Here is a 21316-nt window from a genome sequence, read left to right as displayed (position 1 = left end):
TCCCACAGATGTTCCACAGCGAGGACTACGAATTATTGGTTCTCCAGCACAACTGTTGTCCTTACTGTCGCAGACCCATCGATGAGCCCAACTAGCTCACCCAAACGGACTTAGAGCATTATAAAGTGTGTATTAATAGGGTTCACGGATTAGCCCGAGCTGAATGACTGAGCCTTCACTAGAGATTTGTATCAGTAACGGTAAGCGCGTGTGTGCGTGCGATGGCAGCTTTAACGTGGCGTTGATCCTCAAGCCATAAGAAAAGCGCCACCTCAGCCGATAGCTCTGATAGGATTAAAGAGATCAGGATACTCAGCTGGTGAAAGGCGATTACAGCATTTGGAAATGGCTGGAGTGTGCAAGATGACACTAACAAACCTTATCAAGGTTTTTTTTTCTTTTTTTTTCTCCAAGAAAATGATGGATGCATCTCTAAAACTTAATAGCAATCTTTTCTTTATTAATGGACTTGCTTGTGAATTATTATGAGAAAAAAATCTACACAGAACATTCCATATAACATATATATTATTGTTCTACTAAGGAATTGTTTTTATATAGTCATTGTAATATTTTCATAATTGATGAATTTTCAATAAATGTTTTTTAAGATGTACTGTACATATATGAGCACTGTTATTTATTTTAGCAATTCAGAATTTTGTAATTTCACAATTGTAGTGGGCCTAGTATGGACTCTGTGTGGTTGTTTGTTTATTTGCTAATATTTGGGAGAGATAATAATAATCATCACCATCATCTTGAAAATCAGGTTTATTGTAAAAATTTACAGACTTTCAGCTGTTTGCAATGAACAAATTAAACAAAAGCAATTGAAATAGTTCAACACAACAAATGCATCAAGTGGTTTCCCCGAATTCAACTGAAAATGCAACTTATAATGACTTCTCCAGTTTCAAAATTATTCACCCCCCTGAATAAAATCCCTCACAACAGCACAAATATGCACAACAGGTGTTCTTTCAAGCACACCTGATGCAATGAAGGGCTTCATTAGTTGCACCAGGTGTGTTTGAGCTGGAACACATGAAATACCTGAAATGGCTAGGAGCAGAAAATTTATGAAATACTTCAATGGGGCAGAAGAAGGAAGCTATCAACAGCTGCAACCAGATTTCTGAGTAGGCAGGTTGTGAAAAAACCCTCAAGTGACTACAAAAGACCTGCAGCAAAACTCGGTGGCGACTGTAAGCACAGTAAGGCGCATACTAAACACATAAGGTTTCCATGCCAGAACTCCAAGACTTACACCACTACTGACCTAAAAGCACAATAAAAATCATATAAATAAACCATGGAAGTTTTGGGATTCAGTTCTGAGGAGTGATTAAACAAAACTGGAACTTTTCGGCACGATGGATCAGCGGTATGTCTGGAGGAAGAAGAATGAACACTATCCACAGTCCAGCATGGTGGTGGCTCAGTGATGCTCTGGGGCTGCTTTGCATCCTCTGGCACTGGAAACCTGTAGTGTGTGGAAGGCAAGATGGATTCATTGAAGTATCGGGAAATCCTAGGAGAAAACGTCATGCCATCTGTGAGGAAGCTGAAGCTTGGGCCTCATTGGACTGTCCAACAGGACAATGATCCCAAGCATACCTCAAATATCACCAAGTTTTGGTTGCAGAAGAAGTTCTGGAAGATTCTACAGGGCCTTCAGTCACCTGACTTGAACCCCATAGAAAATCTCTGGTGGAATTTGAAGAATGCGGTTCTTGCGCAAACCCAAGAATATTACTGAACTGGAGGCCATTGCTCATTAGGACTGGGCTAAGATTCCCCAGGAAGGCTGCCAGAAGCTGTGCATCTTGTTTTCAGCAGGTCATAACAGCAAGAGGGTGCTCTACTAAGTACTAAAGATGCTTGCCATGAAGGGGGTGATTAATTTTGAAATTGGAGAAGTCATTATAAGTTGCATTTTCAGTGGAATTTGGGGAAACCACTTGAAGCATTCGTTGTGTTGAACTATTTCAATTGCTTTTGTTTGATTTGTTCATTGCAAACAGCTGAAAGTCTTTACATTTTGACAATAAACCTGATTTGCGATGGGGGTTGAATAATTTTGATTGTTCATAACTGTATATAGTTTTTATACAGCAGCTTTCATACATGTTTAATGCAAGCTTAAAGTGAAACACGAGGCAATCAAAAACAATAGAAATAAAAATAATATAATGACAGAAAGAACAAAATAAAGAAGAATTAAAGAAAATCTTCAAATGCTGTCTTCTGTCCTTCAGTGTATCTTAAGGATTAGTCACTTTCTTTCTGACCTTGCGCCCTATTTTACCAAATTACACTAATCTCCCACTTTCACTGAGGTTAATCCATCAGGACCGTGGCATATAAGAGAGCTGCTCAGTGTCCCGGGGAGTTGATCACTTGTTCTCAGGAACTGACACTTTCTCCAAATTATCTACAATTCAACGATTTCTTTTGCTTGTTTGCTTTTGTCCCACCGTCTGTTCTTGTTTTCCGTCTTGTATTTCTGAGTCTCTGCAGTCATCATGAACGGGACAGAGGGTCCGAACTTCTACGTGCCAATGTCCAACAAGTCGGGCTTGGTTCGCAGCCCGTTCGAGGAGCCGCAGTACTACCTAGCCGAGCCGTGGAAGTACTCGCTGTTAGCTGCCTACATGCTCTTCCTCATGATCACTGCCTTCCTGATCAACTTCCTCACTCTCTACGTCACTGTAAAATACAAGAAACTCCGTACGCCGCTCAATTACATTCTTCTGAACCTCGCTGTTGCCGGCTTGTTCATGGTCTTCGGAGGCTTCACGGTCACTCTCTACACCGCCCTGCATGGATATTTTGTCCTGGGTGTAACTGGGTGCAATATTGAGGGTTTTTTTGCCACCATGGGAGGTGAGTATACTATGAAAAGTAGTTGGGTTTGATCAATGTATGCTGTATAATTTTATTAAAATGTATTTTGAAAGTACTTGAAAATGTTATCTTATTTGCAGTAAAAAGGAAAACTGATAACCTGTGGACTAATCTATGAACTGTAAGTTTCTATAGATAGACAGCTTGACATCTTTTTTATTTAAAATTATTATTTAAATTTTTTTTTTAGGTGAGATTGGCCTGTGGTCCCTGGTAGTTTTGGCTATTGAACGCTACATTGTGGTGTGTAAGCCTGTGTCCACATTTCGTTTTGGAGAGAAGCACGCCATCATTGGAGTTGGCTTCACCTGGATCATGGCCCTCACCTGTGCTGGCCCACCACTGCTTGGCTGGTCCAGGTAAAGCCGGGTTCACACGGTATGATTTTGGCCACGGTTTGGTCGTCTGAGACAAATTTTGAGAATCCTAAAAGATTCCTATAATCCTAGTCCTAAATCTGTAGTCATTGATCGCTAGTTTGACGTGTTCCCTGACAGCCAATTAATGGTCGTTGCGATCAAATTTGTTCTCTGTTTAAATGTCAGAAGATTTTAGGCCCAGTCCTGTAGTGTGGCTTCTCCTACTCCGTGCGAGTCTTCTTGCATGCGTTTTCCATGTCTTGACTGTCGTACAGTCTGACATTAATGACAACTGAGCTCCTACAGTGTGACATGGCTTACAGCTGGGATCATGTTCATACAGTCTGACAAGCAACAGTCGCAAAGGACTATTAAAAATCGCACAGTGTGCACCCATTAGAATGAGAGACAATTTAATTAATAATATAATGCATGATTCGTCTTATCCAATCACATGCATTTATGTAAATTATTTAGTTGAAGGCAATTCATTAGCTCAGAAACTATCTACATTACTAGAGACATTAATTCAGAAGAGAGTGCGTTTTCATTTTGTGGGACTGAACCGTTACAAATTTTAGTTGAATATCCCTGATATAATGGGATCAGTATGTTAATATAATACCATGATATTTGAATGAAAGCTCAAATATTCATGGAAAGACCTTTTCTTGCCTTAGGTGCACCCCTACATTTATCACACCTTCAAATCCATAAAAATTAGAATCAGGTGTTCAGGATTGGGTGCCAGTGATTAGAACCTGCTTAAGGAGTGCAGGTGGAACCTGTCTTATTTATATCCCTCTCATATCTAGTGTCTGGTGTTCCCTTTGTTTTTCAGGTGTGTGGTGTCATCATGCCAAGATCTAAAGAGTTCTGTAAGGCCTTCAGAAAAAAAAAGAAAAAAAAAAAAGGTTTTGGATGCCTATGAGTCTGGCAAGGGATTTATAAAGACCTCCAAATTATTTGAAATACATCATTCCACTGTAAGAAAAATCATCTACAAATGGCGCAGATTTCAAACAACTGCCAATTTGTCTAGGACTGGCTGACCCAGCAAATTCAGCCCAAGAGCAGGCCATCTGGGGCAAGAAAGAAGTCTTCAAGAACCCCAAAACTTCATCACAGGATCTGCTAGTAAGTCTTGCAACTGTTGGTGTCAAAGTGCATGCTTCTACAATCAGAAAGAGATTGCACAAATTTGACCTGCATGGGAGGCGTGTCAGGAAAAAGCCTTTGCAAGACTACAGTTTGCCAATGAGCATATAGGCAAAGACCAGGCCTTTTGGTATAATGTGCTCTGGACAGATGAATCAAAGATACAGTTGTTTGGCCACAGTAACAGCAGACATGTTTGGTCCAGACCAAAGACAGCTTTTCAGGAGAAGCACCTCATACCAACTGTGAAGCACGGAAGTTATGGTTTGGGGTTGCTTCGCTGCTTCAGGGACTAGACAGCTTGCATTCACTGATTCAACTACGAATTCTGCATCAAAGAGTGCTTGAAGATAATCTAAGGCCATCTGTCCAAAAGTTGAAGTTGAACCAAATGTGGACCTTTCAACAGGATAATGATCCTAAGCACACTAACAAATCCACAGAGGAATGGCTCACAAAGAAGAAATGGAGGATTATGGAACGACCTAGTCAAAGCCCGGATTTGAATCCCATTGAAATGTTGTGGGGGGATTTGAAACAGGCAGTACATGTAAGAAACCCCTCAAACATCTTGCAACTCAAAGAATATTGCATGGAAGAGTGGTCAAACATTCCAGCAAGCCTGGTGGACAATTATGCAAAACGTCTACAAGAAGTTATTTCTGCTAAAGGGGGCAATACTAGCTTCTGAGGCCAAGGGTGTACTTACTTTTTCCACAGAAGAATATCACATCTATTGCTATTTCTGTTGAATAAATGATTGAAAATTTAAATTTTCCTTGTGGTTTTGTTCAAGTATATCAACGTTAATAATAGGCACTGTTTCAAAGATTATCAAAATGTTTGCTTGTCCAAATATCTAAAAAAAACCCAACAATTTTCATGTGGTGTACTTATTTTCTCACATGACTGTATGTGTACTCATGCTTATGCAGGTATATTCCAGAAGGGATGCAGTGTTCATGTGGAATAGATTACTACACCCCAAAACCTGAATACAACAACACGTCGTTCGTCATCTATATGTTCGTCCTACATTTCTGTATTCCGCTGCTGGTCATCTTCTTCTGTTACAGCCGCCTCCTCTGCACAGTTCGCGCAGTGAGAAAAACACACACACACACACACACTGTGCATAGTTTAGCTATGACAACAAGGCACTTTTCATTATGGGATGAATAAACCATTTGTCTGTCTATCAATATATCGGTCTCATTTAATCTATCATCAGAAATTAAAACCACAACAATCAGCTAGTCTGTCTTTTGCTCAATCTCCTCTCTATGCTGTTTTGCCAGGCCGCAGCTCAGCAGCAGGAGTCGGAGAGCACTCAGAGGGCAGAGAAAGAGGTCACCCGGATTGTGGTCGTTATGGTGATCGCGTTCCTGGTGTGCTGGTTGCCGTATGCCAGTGTTGCCTGGTACATATTTGCCAACCAGGGCTCGGAGTTCGGACCCGTTTTCATGACCGTGCCGGCATTCTTCGCCAAGAGTGCCTCTATTTACAACCCTGTCATCTACATCTTCCTCAACAGACAGGTACGACAGCACGGGCAGAAAGTGTGACTTGAATGGTGTGTTTTTTTTGTAGTTTTTTTTTTTTTTTACTTTTCCTTGTCATTGAGATTGCATCTTGTGTGCCTTTAATAGTTGTTTTCATAGTGTACCTATACAGGTACCGTACTGTAAGAATTAGTGTTTAGATTAGAGCTTTAAAGATACGGTATGTGATGCGCATTATTCCTAGGTCACAGATAAATATTAAAGGTACCACACCGGTGACAAGGAAAGGTACAGTTTAGTACCCTTATTTCTGAGAGTATACACAACAGTTCAGTCTGAAACCAGTCCAGGTTTACTATCTTGTGTATTCATTTGGTGCTTGTGTATATTTATGGTGTAGAAAATATATACAATGTAATTCATCCAAACGATATAATATCTCCAGTGGTTTGGAACATATTCATAGTAGTCTGTCTATGTGTTTGAATTTAAAGGAATGCGTTTTCAATGTAATCTCTATAGTGTATAGCTTATGTGTGGCCACAGTATTTCCTTGTACTGAGTAAAGGATGGAAAACCTGCAATCAAAACTTGATTATAATGGAACTCTAAGGGCAGTTGTTGAATGTTTAATATATCAGTTCTTCCAGGATTTTGTGAACACACAAATGAAAAATCAAGTAAAGATCAAGTAAGCACCACAATATTCAGACAAACTTGCGATTTTTCTAAATGACCACAGATTTTGGCCAAGACTCGTCATGTGACGTCATCACATGAATGCGCATTCAGCCAAAGCCCTCTTCGATTCAGGTGTGGCGAACATGTGTACAGCTAAAAGGTCTCATTTACCAGCAAACATCACTGCGAAAGACCGCGCAAAACAATTCTGTCCACTTCATGTAGTTTTTCGCTAATTCATCCAACAAATTCAAGCATTTTTGGCCGCAACAATTACAAGAACACTCAGCAAAATCCTGTACGGACTGATATACGTGAATATATGTGTGATAGCCTGGGGAAAAAACAGTCGAATGTTATGTCTGATTTCTGGAAAACAGACGTTTTTTCTACTAGTAATACACGTTGACATCTCAACTTTAAGAAAACAAAAATCTATTTGATTAAAACAATGAAGAACTGTTTTTGTTTTGATTTTATTTTGCTTCAAACCTTGTGTCACTTTCGTAGGTGTGATTTTCTCACACAGTCGATCAAGTTGTTAGATAGCAGTGTTAGACGTGCTACAGTGAAACGGACATAAATCTAATCTAATCAGTTTGTGATCAGTAAGCGACTGTCGAAATGTCGTTTTTATGCCTTTATTCTTATAGTACTAATTGTATGAGTACCATTGTTCCTTGTTATAGTTCAGGAACTACATGCTGGTCACCCTGTGCTGTGGAAAGAACCCATTCGGTGAGGATGAGACCAGCATCACGTCCTCTACAAAGACCCAGTCCTCTGTGGTCTCCACAAGCCAGGTGGCCCCTGCCTGAACCTGTGACCTCTGACCTCCAGCCCTTTCGACCACACCCCTAGTGCACCTGGAACACCATCGGTCGAAGTAGTTTCCTGTTGGCCGCCTTTTTAAACGGTCAATTGTCTGTTCTCAACATTTCTGGCTAGTCTCCCATTGATGAGTTTGTTTCTGGATTCCTGTTGCGTGATTGTAATATGCACACTGGAGCATGGCATGTCGTCTAATATAGGCTTTTAAAGGGAACATGTTCAGTTGAGTTATGCAGAGCTTTGGCACTTTCCATTTGTTTTCATTATCGTTAACCCGCCGGACGTCCTCCCTCAGTGTGTTTATTAAAAAGATATCAGGTTCTTAAATAAAATTGTAGGAGACGCCTTTAGGGTGAACTTTGACGCCCTGCTCCTTACCCATTACTCACTGCGTGTTGTGGCGTGTGACGAGTGAATGATGTGATGAATGGGTAGAACGGCAGACAGATGTGAGTCATAAGAAACATCTGGAGTCACAGGTTCATGGATGTCACAGTCAGCCTATTTGTGTTTGGTGCATTTGGCTCATTGTTAGAGGAAGTGTTAGGATGTGAATTGTCGTGCAGTGTGAAATAATAAAAAGTTTTGTCCTCATACAGGCACTTTTCTGTTTTTCCTGCTCTAGCATGCCTCAAATATTTACCAATTTATCAAGACTGATGGTTTGTATTGGGAAATGCTCAAATAAATATACAGTGTATGTCTTGAGAAATACTAATTAATAGAAAAACGTACGCTTTCAAAATAACAACAGAATGCTTATTCAAGGTCATAGGTTTATTTGATAAAATTTCCCTCTTTTTCCATGAAAGCAACACATTAAACAACTGCATCAGGCAGACTATCCAGTACAATTAACCAGAATAGTTCCTTTTTGGTTCAGATTCAATCTAAACTTCTCATTCAACTTTCTTCAACCTTTAAAACAGTCTGCAGCTTCGTCCTCATGGCCATGACCTGTAAATCACATGGACGCTGATTGATTTGTTGTTGAAAACGTTCACTGCCAAGGTTACATTCTACAAGCCACTGAATCCAGGATGTTTTCATTCTGACTCATCCCTCAAAGACTAGGCACAGGGAAATAAATTTAAAACACACCAGATTTGATCACGACGGCTTGAAGTAACTGTAACCTTTTGTGCAGTTAGGAGGACTTTCCTCATATCGGCTTCCTCTCACATTGAAATTATTATACTATAAAAATCATACACAAAGCTATAAATATTGCTATGGAATTTTTTACTATACAGTCCAGTGCATCATTGGCTCTTCCCCAGAGTGGGGTCAGTGCGTGAAGTAACCACAGGAACTCCTGGTTCCATAAGTCCACATTTAAACAGCCTCCCAACACGACGTCAAGTGAAATTCCATCAGTCCCCGTCTTGTTAACAGGCATAATGTGTTTTTGGATTGCATATCAATAATAATAAAAAAAATGAAAGAAAACAAAACTCACAACCCAGCCATAGAAAGAAGCATGACCAACATGGAATTGGCAACAGAAGGTTTTTGTTTTGATTCAATTTTCAGTTTTTAAGTGTCCGTCCTTTTTTTTTTTTTTTTTTTTTTTTTGGATCACCCCTTGGTTTAGGTTTGATCGCCGGAATGTATTGTAGCCATGTAGAGGCAGTGTTTTCATTGGCTCAGGACCTGTGGAGGGTGCATTTGGATTGGCTGAGTTCAGGCTTCGCTGCTGCACTCGTAAATGTTATCCTCCACAAGGGCGATGACCTGTTCAAACTTGTGCTGCAGTTGAGTGCGTCTAGCAGTCGGGTTCGAATCCAAAGCGTTCACCACCTGTCACAAGGAGAGACATGATATTTCAGATAAATACACATTTATTTGTATATTCGAATGTTTGTGTAGTAGGTCAGTATAGTAGTGAGGGCTCTGTCATTAGACATATTTGATCTCTTTAACAAGAACACTTGGTCTCTTTAGCAACTTTGTTCAAAATGGAGTCTAGTTACAAATTTTATTGACTTTTTGAGCAGCCATTAGCAATTGTCCTGCACTTGATATGGTTCTCCAAATCGCACCCCAGATGCTGGTTATACGAGTTATGAGAGCAGGTTTACTCGACTCACCACCACTGTGTAAAGCCTGACTGAGTTGTGCTTGCAGGGGCTGATGTGTCCAGTGACCAATCATGGACCACCATGATTTCCCTATGATCAATCACTGATCACCACTGCTCTCAACATCCCAATCAATGATCACCAGTATTCCCAATGGTCATATTCCTAATGACCAATAACAAATCACCATTGTTCACAACATCCAATTAATGATCACCATTGTTCTCACCGACCAATAACTGATGACCAATGTTTTCTACATCCAATGATAATCATTATTCCCATCATCCAATTACTGATCAACATTGTCCCACCCGCACACTTCTGTTCTTCATTTTAAACTCTCTACTTGGTGATATTAACACTTAATCAAAAAAATTTGTACATTTAAAAAAGAAATAAAAAAATAATAAAATTAATAAATTATTCCTTCCAAAAGCTTTTTCCTTCATGTCCATTTCCAGACTCACTACTAAGTGTCATCCTTCTTCACGTAACACATTTTTGATATACAAATGGTCATCAAACTGAATCCACAAATTAGTTCATGATGTAATGTAGGGACTTTCCCCTGAAAAGAGTTGTCACCACTGAACTTTAATCTTTAACAGCTCAGTTAAATGCTTACACTGGATTCTGCCTCACTTGTGTGTCGCTTTGGTTAAAAGCGTCTGCTAAATGTAAACACAAATTTAGAAAAAAAAAAAACATGGCATAGTCAAAGAAACGCCTACTAACAAAAGTGCATCCGAATTTTCATATGCCATTTATGCACTCCTGACCTTCACCTACTGTGGCTTTACAACTCTACTTCAGCATCCGGAAACATGGCGAGAGAAAAGAGAAAGTGCAAACAATTTGGCCACTTTACACACACGCAGCGCGTCACACACAGCGCGCCCTCACAATATTCGGCAGATCCAGCTAAGCTGCTGTTTTCCAAACCCCCATGCAGTTAGTCTTTCATGTCCAGCAGAGCCATTCACTTAGCATTATGCATGTAGAGAATGAGCTCAATCACACGCGCCTGCAATCAGCCATGTTTTTCACTGCGCCGCTCCAACATGCTGAGGCTGAAGAATGGGTATTAAAACAGCCCCGGGGATTAGCGTCAGGGTGCCAGGACGCACGCACACACACGCACACACACACACACACTCACTCAAATGATATACTGCAGGTGGGATGGGAAAAGGCCACTCTTATCAGGCATATGGGACGTGTGTGTGTGTGTGTAAGCATGCGTGCATGAGCTTGTTAGGAGAGTTGTATAGAAGTGTACTGAATCTGAATCACTGACTGTAACTTCGTCACGAAACATGAAGGCAAGTTTGAACTTCTTCGTACCTGAGTGCGGTATCTCTTGGCATATTTGTAGATCTCGGTCAGGGCCAGGTTGGTGTTGAAGTCGTTCCGGTATTTCTATTAATCGCAGACAGAAAGCTTATTAGATTAGATTCGTTCACAAATTAAAAATAATCTGACAGCACTGGAAACCAAGAATGTGTCATATTGCTAATCCACTGAGTTATGGTGTATTTAGCATATACCTGTATAAGTGATATTACAGAAAATTATGTGGCAGACTGGGAAAACCCTTCAAGTGCTGCATTTTCAGCATTTTCTACTACACTGTGTATGTGTGTGTGTGTATATATATATATATATATATATATATATATATATATATATATATATATATATATATATATATATATATATATATGTGCATTATGGACAGTACGGCAGCCGGTATCTGATTGGAAATTACTGAATTGATTAGGGTTAGGTCCATTTCACTATGCCACATACAGTAGCTCTCCAACAACTTGATCAAAGCATGATGTTCACTGTGTGAGAAAATCACACTTGTCAAACAAGGTTTTAGACTTTTTTTTGGCTAGACTAACCATTTTTACCACCACCATTACCACTGTTACTAGTAACTGCCTCCTTACCCAACATATTTAATCTTTCCAGAAAGATTAAATACATTTCTACATCATTTTTGTGAAACACTGTATATTTATGGTTTATTAATATAGAGGTGTCAAAATATGTTAGCTAAATTTGGTCAAAGACTTTAGAAGAATTTAGCCCCCGTGCCGTCCAGTGGGTTATCCTAAACCCCCACACATCTATTATACGGTTTCCAAAACTGAGCCGCATATGTTTTTAAGCTTACACAATGCATAAGCATACACAATGCTTCTTCTGAATGCTACAAGTTTAAAATATATCCTTGCATTTTTTTTTCTATAAATGAATAATGTAAGGCCACTAATATTGATGATCATTTATCACTGCTGTATCATGCTACACATCCATGCTACACATTTCATCACATAGTATGTTGTATTGACAAATGTCATGAGGTGTTCAGTTAAAAAGCATGATTTTATTTATTTATTTATTTTTTTTTTAGAAATATAAAGCAAATTCTTCTCAAAAATGTTCCTCAGAAATGTTATTATAATTAACAATGAAAGCTATTCTCAGGTTGCATCTTACTCCAGTTTTATATTCATTTACAGTAGCAACAGGAACATTTTTAGATGTCCATTATAGAAAAGAAAAAAAAACAAAAAAACAATACAGTTCAGTAACTCACGCGTGACTCTTCAGCTAGGTGCGCGTTCATCTCCTGCTCACTGAGCGGCGCCATCTCTTGGATCTGCTTGTAATAGGACTGAACCCTCTTCTTGTACTCCGGGATCTCTTTAGCATACAGAAGCTTATTGGTGGGAGAGTCCTGTCAATCAAAAGGAAGCAAGAATATTGAATGACGTGTGTGATTTTCATCTAGTGTGTGTGGTGGTGGTGTTGGGTTTTTTTTTCCCCTCCAGATTGTAACATGCACTTCTGGAAAAGTGGGAAAAGATTAATGCTGAGCAGTGTTTCCTCCTCAGGGACTCTAATGCGGGACATTTTTTATTCTGTTCCACTTCTGCACACGCTTGCGTCGGGGCTGTAGGATGTTGATAACTGGGTGCAGGTGTGTTAGGAGCAGTAAACATGAAAAATGTGCAGTGGTTCGAGAACCCTCGGTGTAATGAGATTAATTCTAATAAATCTGAACAACAGAAGAAGGTAGAATCAGTCCAGGTGAAGAAATGAAGCTAGAGTTAGACTACATTTGTTTTAGAAAGCTGGGTTTCTTGACAGAATATGAAGGAAATATAAAACACCACAGGGTGTGCTTTAGAAAATAATCGACGAGTTAAATTTTACCACCACACCCCAAATTGCTTTATTCCTTTACACCACAGCAAAATGTTGAACATTTGATCTATTTATAGTTACATGTAATGTTGTGTAGCGTCTGCGAGACGAGTTGCTTGTTATAGCAGCTATAAACATAGAGTTGTCCCCTCATCGGCCTCTCTTTTCTTTTCTTTCTCTTGAAGTTAATGAGACAAAACAATCGCAGCTTGTCATGTTACCGAGAGACTGCAAACAGACAAAAATTCTCCGTCCTGAAGACTTGTCGGAAAGCTTCGAGTTACTGCTCTCCATCCGATTGACACCGGAGACGCCTTCCAAAATGCGAAACATTTCCTCACAGAAAACTTCATTATATCGACGATGACACATTTTAAATCTGTTTATGTGTCCTACAGCACCCACTACAAAAATGAAAACCTTGTGTATGTTGTTACTATAGAAACGATAACGCATTCAAACTTCTGTCAGAGCTGCTGTTATAGCACCAATCAGATTTCGAGAATACAACAGCACTGTGGTGTAATATAATAATAATAATTTATCACAGCCGGTCAAACATTTTACTAAGTAGCTTTGTATAATCAAACAATATCACCCGAGCGAGAGTGTTGTAATGAATATCATCCGGGCTGTGATTGGCAAATGATTGACAAATGATTGGCAAATAATCGACAGTTCTATAAACAAGAAATTAATATAGAGTAACTGACATTTCACACACAACATGGCCAAATATTTTTGCTCCGGCACCGAAAAGAGCTCCAAAAGAATCCCCAGCTGGATAGGGCGTTTGCTGTTTCCATGCCAATGGACAAACTGTCTGACAGCCCATAATAAGTGTAATAACTGCTTCAGCGTAACAAACTATTGGGATTTTATGTAGGAACACAGAGCACACACGTCTTGTGAAAGAATACAAACAGTGAAATGTACCAGTGCTGTTATACTTAAAACCAGCATGCTCGGAACGCCGCTTGTCCAATCAAATTAGTGGACTGGAACTAACTGTTTTTACAACGTGGCTTAAACTGGTGTTATTAAAGGCAAAGAAGCATGACTTTGAAACTAGAAATAGCAGGAGCTAATAATGTCATCGCTAAAGGTACCCATGCTTATATTACTACTTTTTACTGCTGTCATGATGATAGCATGACAGGTAGAGTAGTTGTTAGTTATGTTTTAGGAAATGCAGACATGGGGGTTAACACATTTGCTGCGCACAACCCCCTAGAACCCCTTCGGGGTTGGAGGTTCTATTCCCGCCTCCACACCGTGTACACAGAGGATGTTCTCCCCGTGCTTCAGGGGTTTCCTCCAGGTACTCTGGTTTCCTCCCCCAGTCCAAAGACGTGTTGTAGGCTGACTGGCATTCCCAAATTGTCCCCACTTTGTTCCAAAGTGTGAATGTGTGTGATTGTGCCCTGTGATGGGTTGGCATCCTGCCCAGGGCATCCCCTGCCTTGCACCCTGAGTTCCCTGGGATAGACTCCAGGCTCCCTTGTGTAGAATAAGCGATATGGAAAATGAATGGAGGGATGGAAATGCCGTAAAATTGAAGTGTGGTGTGTGATGAACAGGGTTTATATCATGTTTTGTTATTTATGTACCGTTTATTCAGTCTATGATTGAGCTATACTTAAATATAATTTGTCATACTGTGTGTTAGTGAAATGATGTGTGTGTGTGTCGATTGCTGTGTCTTGCATTCCATATGTTCCAGTGCCGACCCCTGTATTTTCTTCAAGCTGTGAATCAGATGATGTGAACTCTGTAGGCAAGGTCCTCCTTATTAGTTAGATTGTACGCAATTGTACAGCCTTCACGCGAACGAAGTTCATCGTTCTCGGTGTTAGACAATTTCAACGCTTTTATGTTGATAAACAGCAGGCTAATTACAGGTGAGTCAGATAATTAAAGCAGAATTAATCCATGAACGAGTAATCAATGTGCAATTGTGTGTAATTACATTACAGCTCTTCTGTCTATATATCTAACTCTCTGCCCCCCCCCCCCCCCCCCCCCCCCCTTTCTGTATGTGTGTCTCACTCTTTTCCTGTCTTATACTTCACTTCCTGCATACACTACATTTGTCTGGTGGCCCCTGACCTTTGACATCCACCTTCCTTTTTTTTTCTTTCTTTTGCTTATGCCTGCAATTCTCATGAACACACACACACACACATGCACAGATTCACCTCATACCTCATCTACATACCTCACTATCGCTGACCAAATCACCAAGAAAGAGGAAGATAAAAGAAGGTGCGTGTGTGTGTCTCTTTCAGCTTTAGGCTTTTGGAGATGGGAAGTGAGATCAGCAGACAGAGGTCACTGTGTGAGTGTGAGCGTGAGCGTGTGTGTGTGTGTGGGCATGTTCTTATAACTTGCTGGGGTATAAATGTCCCCATGTATGTAGAAGGTCTTCACAAGGATAGTAAAACAAGTGTGTGTGTGTGTGCATGTGTGTGAGGGAGATGTAAGAGAATCTCCGTGCCATCTTGGCCCAAAGACAGCAATATATTTGAAGTAAGACTAGAACGGTGTGTGTGTGTGTATATTGTACATGTGTGTGTATTTATTTGAAGGTAGAACGTGCTGGGTGACTATTCCATATTTTCCTGAGTGAAATGTTAGAAGTGTGTTGACGGAGGAAGATGAGGAGCTTTGCGGCTCTGGAGGCTGACAATGCAGGAAAAATGAGGAGTTTAGTTCAGGGGTAAAGGAGTGAAAGGGTTACTTAAAGTATGAGGGGTTAGATGCACACCTAAACACACACACACACACACACACACTTGCACACATGAGAAGGACTAAAAGATTTGAGAGGAGATGTTAACAGAGATACCCAATGCTAATTTTACCCAGGTGCAGGAACAGACATTTCATTTGTATGTTGACAATAGTTCCAAAATGGATTCCAGATGAGTTTACTGGCATATTGTGTGGTTTTTGTGTGTGTGTGTGTGTGTGTGTGTGTGTGTGTGTGTGTGTGTGTGTGTGTGTGTGTGTGTGTGTGCGCGTGCATGCCTTTACCTTCCCCAGCTGTAGGTCAGAGATGGAGCATGCGTCGATAAAAGCCTGAGCTATGACGGACAGACACGCGTCCATGTGATCCGTCTTATCGATGTCAAAAACGAACTGTGGATTCTTCAAGATGTTCACCCAGAAACGCAGGGGCAAACTAGAGAGAGAGAGAGAGAGAGAGATAAGAGACAAAGAGAGGGAGAGACAGGAGGGAAAGAGATACAGAAACAGTGAGACAAAAGTGACAGACGGAAAGAGAGATAGAGAATTAGAGAGCAACATTGGTGGAGAGAGAGAAAGGAGAAGACAAGAAGAGTCAGAGAGAATGACCGAGAGAGGGAGACAGGAGGATGGACAGAGAAGGAGTGAGGTACAGAGAGAGATTTGCCATCAAGAATTATCAATTAAAACACATTTTAGTGTCACTGGGGAGCCAAAACTTTCATCTCCACTCCAATTTGTTTCTCACAGACACGTTATTAATAGCTTTTAGAGTCTTTTGAAATACAAGCACGTCTAGCCCGTGAGAATTTAGCTCTGTAGCTAATTTCCACACAGCTAATGTTATTTGGCCAACAAAATAATTAGCCAATGTGAATTCAACATCCAGAAACCTTAACTCACGGAGAACATGACACGGCCGCAATGATATATGGACTATACAGTGTGGATATGTGGATGATCTTGTCGTAACCAATGAGAGCATCAGTCAGTATCCGTTCCTATCAGCATCATCAGCAGAGCACAACATGAATTTACAGTGCAGTTGCGAATACAACGTAGTCTATTATACACACTGAATTTTCTCCTCAGGTGAGTGTAGGTTCCTACATAACCGCGAGCAAAACTATGCAGGAATCTGTTTTGTGCAATGAATGCCAAAAATCTAAGCAAGTAGACAAAAGTGTGCTGCAAAGTTTTAGTTATGAAGTAATTTAGACATTTGAACAAAAAAAAAAAATGCACATAGAAATATTTGGCTGGGAAAATATCCCCTGGTGCACAGAGAATGTTGGCACTAATAAGACAGGCTGAAAAACAGAAGGCCGTACTGGCATACGCTGCGAATAAAGCGTTTAAAAAGTGCCAGCATTGCTGCTATTACAGATTGAGTGGGTGCGTGTACTGTAGGTCACGGTCAATAAGATTATTTCAAAAATATAGTCAGGTTAAAACCCAAACCGTGTCTCAGTACTATCCAGCAAAATGCCTAACAAAACTTCTTTCTCGCTGTCTCGGTACCTGTTCGTCTTCCAGATGTGCAGCGTGTCTGGGTCCGTGATTCCCCGTTTGTCAGCTTGCTCTTCTAGGAAATCGAAGAAATACTTCACGGCTAGTGGTGGCTTCTCAGGCGGGATGCTGAGGACGGCCTGGAAGAGGTCATCCAGGAACTTCTGAAGTGTTCCCTGTAAAAGGCAACATCCAGAACGTGGGCTGTAATTCACAGGGTACTTCTCAATGAGCTCCCTAGTTCAGTAGTCAGGGCACTGCATCAGCGAGTTTACGGGCTGTCACAATCTCAAAATCCTTCAAGTGCACTGGAATGTTCACTCCCTAAAAACTCCCACAACGAACCGCAATATCCAGGGAGCATCTATGCTCACTATGTTTCCTTATTGGAAATGATGTCATATTTTCTGAAGCCCCTCAGCTCCAAGACAACACCGGTCAAACTCTCAGCCGACTCGTTATCGTTGTTGTAGCTCTCCAGTGATTACTTCCGCTAGTTTATTAAGTTTGTCAAGCTTTATTTGACGTTCTATATACAGTTTGTTTGAGTCTAATGAAAAAATCCACTAGCTAGATAACAATCCTGCTTGAGAGTACCATGAAAGAAACGCACGTGATTAAGTGAACACATTTATATGACATGTAATGTCAGAAAGATATCATTCTTGCTTGCTGTTGTTGAATACCAGTGGTGACATTTTACAACGCGAGTACGTAGTCATGTCACCGGAAATTGAGTCATCAGTGTCCTGAAGTGAAGTGAGCCAGGGTCATTACACCGAACTCGTGTACACCAGTGGTTCTCAACCGGGGGGTGCAGGGAGAGATCGGAAGGGGGGCGCAAATTGTTCTTTTTCAAGAAAAAAACACAGACAGGGCATCATTTGGTACTCTGTGTATTTTATTGCTTTACAAATAGAATGTGCATAAATGAAAAACCCCACATTCCCTCTCCCTTTGTATTTTCTTTTTGCAGGGGAGAGGCGGAGCTTAGCCTGTCTTTTATCTAGCTGTCAGTGCAGACCAGTGTTGCCAACTTAGCGACTTTTTAGACACCTTTAACGAGTTTTTTTTGTTGCAAAAAAAGCACCTAGCGATAAAATCTAGCGGCTTTCTGTACAAACCTTAGCAACTTTCCAAATGTCTCCAGTACTGCCCTGCAAGTGCGAGATCCTGCTTTCCCACTGCACTCACACCTCTCTCTGCGTCTGCTCTGTTCAGTGAGTGTCTGACAGCCGGAGATTTAACAATGTCACGGATAACGAGACGCGTCCTTCGTGCCCGTGTAACATCATTCGTATGCGAATGTTTTTAGAAAGCAAGACGGATGTAATGCAACATGTTTCACATGTAAAATAGTACACGTTATTACAACCTAGTTCTCTTGTTCAAAGTAGTTGTAGTGTTCAGAAACATTTTTGATCATTCTGTCCATTATATAGTTTTATAAAAGTCATAAAAGTTATTTTTTAAAAATCATATATATATATTTTTTTAAAAAGTACAAAAACACAAAAGCAAAAAAATAAATAAAAAAATCTATCAATCTGTCCAAAAACAGATTGTAGATAGATAGATATATTTTATATAGAATAGATAATCATTATACCTGGTCTCCTCTAATATGATTGGGGGGGGGCACTGTACTGATTCACAATCTAGGGAGCTGACTGGGACGCACCCACTGTCTGGCAAAGTTTTCTGCTTTATGCTATGTGAAACATTTCAATTTCTAGTATTTGTCATTTCTCCATATCTACTCCATATTAGTATCTCAAAATAGAAACTATATACAGTATACCAGTACGGCTTAACCATGACAATGGGAGTTTAAAATCCACTGCCAGACAAATGTTTTTGGAAACGCGGAGGTTATGCTTTATTATAATTTAATCATTATTAGTGCCAAAGATGAAACACAAAGGCACAGAATGGCAATTAATAAGAAAAATGTTTAACTAATCTTCCCCCAAATACCTAAATCTTTGTGTTCGATGATTTATTAACCGGCTGCTCTTAGATTCCGGTGGGACTCTAACTGAGTGCTTTATTAAAGCCAGGTGCTGTAGGAGAGTAAACCCGTTAATCCTGTAGATTAAAGACTCACACAGTTCTAGCATCAGCTGAAAGACACAAGCATATTGTGTACAAGTGCCCGATCAGAGTGATCAAGATCCTGGCCTTTCTTAACCCAATTTTTAAGAATTGTATTTGATTTAACCAAAAATACTAAACTACTAAAAATACACAACATTTAACTAGCAGTGTGTAACTATGTATGCAATTCCAGTAAACATGCTCAGGCAATATACATCTCTAAAGCAGGTTATACCACAGCACTGTAGAATTCTCGAATCGGATTGGTCAGAAAGGTGGTGGGTGATGAATTTTCCAGAACATTTCTATATATTTGATTGTTTCTATAGTAACCGCTCATTCACAGGGCTTGTACGGCGTATGTTCCACATAAAGAGTTTGAAAACGTCTCGTTATGTAACAAAGAAAAGCGTATAATCATTGATATGGTGATGCTCGGAGATGTTTAACATTTAACATTCATAGAAGGAGTCTCCAGTGCTTTGTAACGTTCTAACACATGACTGTGAGGGAATGACTGTTTACAGCTGTTGTAACGCAAGTGAAAACTTAATTGCAGATGTTCCATATAAACGGTTAAAGTCCCTGTGAATTCAAAATGGAGTTTTGTGGCGTTTAGTATGAATATATTCGCCTTAAGGTCACCTATAAGCTAGTGCGCTCCAAAACAATGACAGAATTCGCATTTAGAAGATTCAAAATGTACAGTCTCTCTCTACTACCAATACGGATTTTGATGGCATCATTCTGCACTTCAGCTTCTCATCAGATTTTCTGTCTAATCAAATGCTCTCTAGAATCTGAAGTGGCCCGACGCCAACGTTATATAAAACGTTATCACCTTGCTGAAGTTGCTGTTGTTGGGCGAGAGAAATAATATCATTTACATTACTGTAAATGTAATGTAAATGTAAAGTACATGTGCGTTTTATTCAGTTTTCCAACTTTAAGTAGGTTAAGAAGGAAATGGCTTGAATTCATACACTTATTGCTCGGGCTCTCGTCCATGGTACTAACTGTCAAGTACGGCTTAGCCCAGGCTATGAGGTAAGCTAAACGCTATTGGCTATTTAAAAAGGGGGAGGAGCGACTGATTTCCCACCACTACTGCCATGACTTCCTTTTTCAGTAGAAAGTACATCAACACATTGAATAAAGTTCAAGGAACTTCACTGGAACTTTAAAGGCATGACGCGTCGTTTATTAATGAATTGCAATCGTTGGCAAATTGCTGTGGTTAGGGCAGTGTGATATGGTGATGCATATCGCAGAATGTCTATTGATAGATATTTTCCTATGTCATCTATGTCACCAATGTTGCAAAAGCCACTTTTAAGGTCGGAGCTATGAGTGTACTGTAACAAAAACAAACCAAAGCATGGAGGAGCGTGACACGGAGCAACACTACTCACAACACTCCGACACAGAACAGGCATCAAAGATGAAAAAAATTTGTGTGTCTTGTGCCTAAAAAGGGAGGTACTTCTGTCATTTGGAAGTGGTTTGGGAATAACAACTGAAAAACTGAAGAAAAAAAAATTTGTAATGAATGCATTGTATGAATGCATGCAGTTATTTTCTATAGATAATTTTTTCATCAATTTTAAAGAATACGTAATATATATCACGATGTATATTGTTTCAAGATTATCCATATCGTGAGTACAAGATTCTGTCTATATCGCCCAACCTTAGCCGTGGTGTAAGAGGAATAAAACAGTTCAGGACGTAATGTTAAAGGAAATAATCGACTTTGGGGTAGTACCGGTACTTTGTGTCAGGCCGCATCACACCACGGTTGATTATTTTCCTATAACACAACACCCTGTTCGGTTTTATTCCTTCCATATCATACTTTTGAAAAGGTATCAGGTGAAAATCTGTAGAGAAAGAGAAAAACTGTATTTCTACATTGTTCTGATAAACAAATGAAGTCAATGACTGACTTTCAACAAGTTAAATTGAGTAAATATTTAGAGAAAACCCTGATACTGAGATTATACCGAGATTATAAAGTAGCATATCTTTCCAGTCTTACCTTAGTGGAGAGGAGGCGGGTCAGATAAATCTCAGGCAACACCTTCTTCCTGTGACTGTGCCTGTGAGACTTCTTAGTCTCTGCGAGCTCATCGTGGGGCAGGACCTGCACCAATCGCAACATCATAAAGCACAATGAAGTGGCTTGCATGCTATGAATTGTGTGCGCTAAAGACCGACA

The 21316-nt window shown here is 40.0% G+C and overlaps 3 protein-coding genes across 4 annotated transcripts in view; 2 read left to right on the top strand and 1 right to left on the bottom strand.

The window, feature by feature from the left end:
• ift122 (intraflagellar transport 122 homolog (Chlamydomonas)) overlaps positions 1 to 621 on the top strand; it is a 48631-nt gene extending 48010 nt beyond the window's left edge. For both annotated transcript variants that reach the window (XM_017468968.3, XM_017468967.3), the window contains exon 29: positions 9 to 621. In XM_017468968.3, the coding sequence (XP_017324457.1) occupies positions 9 to 95 (87 nt within the window). In that variant the 3' untranslated portion in view covers positions 96 to 621. The remainder of the gene's footprint in view (positions 1 to 8) is intronic.
• Positions 622 to 817: 196 nt separating this feature from the next.
• On the top strand, positions 818 to 8094 carry LOC108265485 (rhodopsin). Its single transcript, XM_017467853.3, has 5 exons — positions 818 to 2889; positions 3101 to 3269; positions 5363 to 5528; positions 5726 to 5965; positions 7300 to 8094. The coding sequence occupies exons 1-5, from the start codon at positions 2529 to 2531 to the stop codon at positions 7426 to 7428; spliced, it is 1065 nt and encodes a 354-aa protein (XP_017323342.1). The 5' UTR covers positions 818 to 2528; the 3' UTR covers positions 7429 to 8094.
• A 103-nt stretch (positions 8095 to 8197) lies between these two features.
• The window catches only part of plxnd1 (plexin D1), a 113879-nt gene continuing 100760 nt past the window's right edge, over positions 8198 to 21316 (bottom strand). The window contains exons 31-36 of the mRNA XM_017467847.3: positions 21137 to 21241; positions 17014 to 17177; positions 15781 to 15928; positions 12134 to 12274; positions 10870 to 10944; positions 8198 to 9241 (exon numbers count right to left, since the gene is read on the bottom strand). Coding sequence (XP_017323336.1) covers positions 9125 to 9241; positions 10870 to 10944; positions 12134 to 12274; positions 15781 to 15928; positions 17014 to 17177; positions 21137 to 21241 — 750 coding nt within the window. The 3' untranslated portion in view covers positions 8198 to 9124. The remainder of the gene's footprint in view (positions 9242 to 10869; positions 10945 to 12133; positions 12275 to 15780; positions 15929 to 17013; positions 17178 to 21136; positions 21242 to 21316) is intronic.

Source organism: Ictalurus punctatus, chromosome 5, assembly GCF_001660625.3.
Source record: "Ictalurus punctatus breed USDA103 chromosome 5, Coco_2.0, whole genome shotgun sequence".
In the NCBI taxonomy this organism is placed as follows: domain Eukaryota; kingdom Metazoa; phylum Chordata; class Actinopteri; order Siluriformes; family Ictaluridae; genus Ictalurus; species Ictalurus punctatus.
This window is presented reverse-complemented; position numbering and strand designations above follow the sequence as displayed.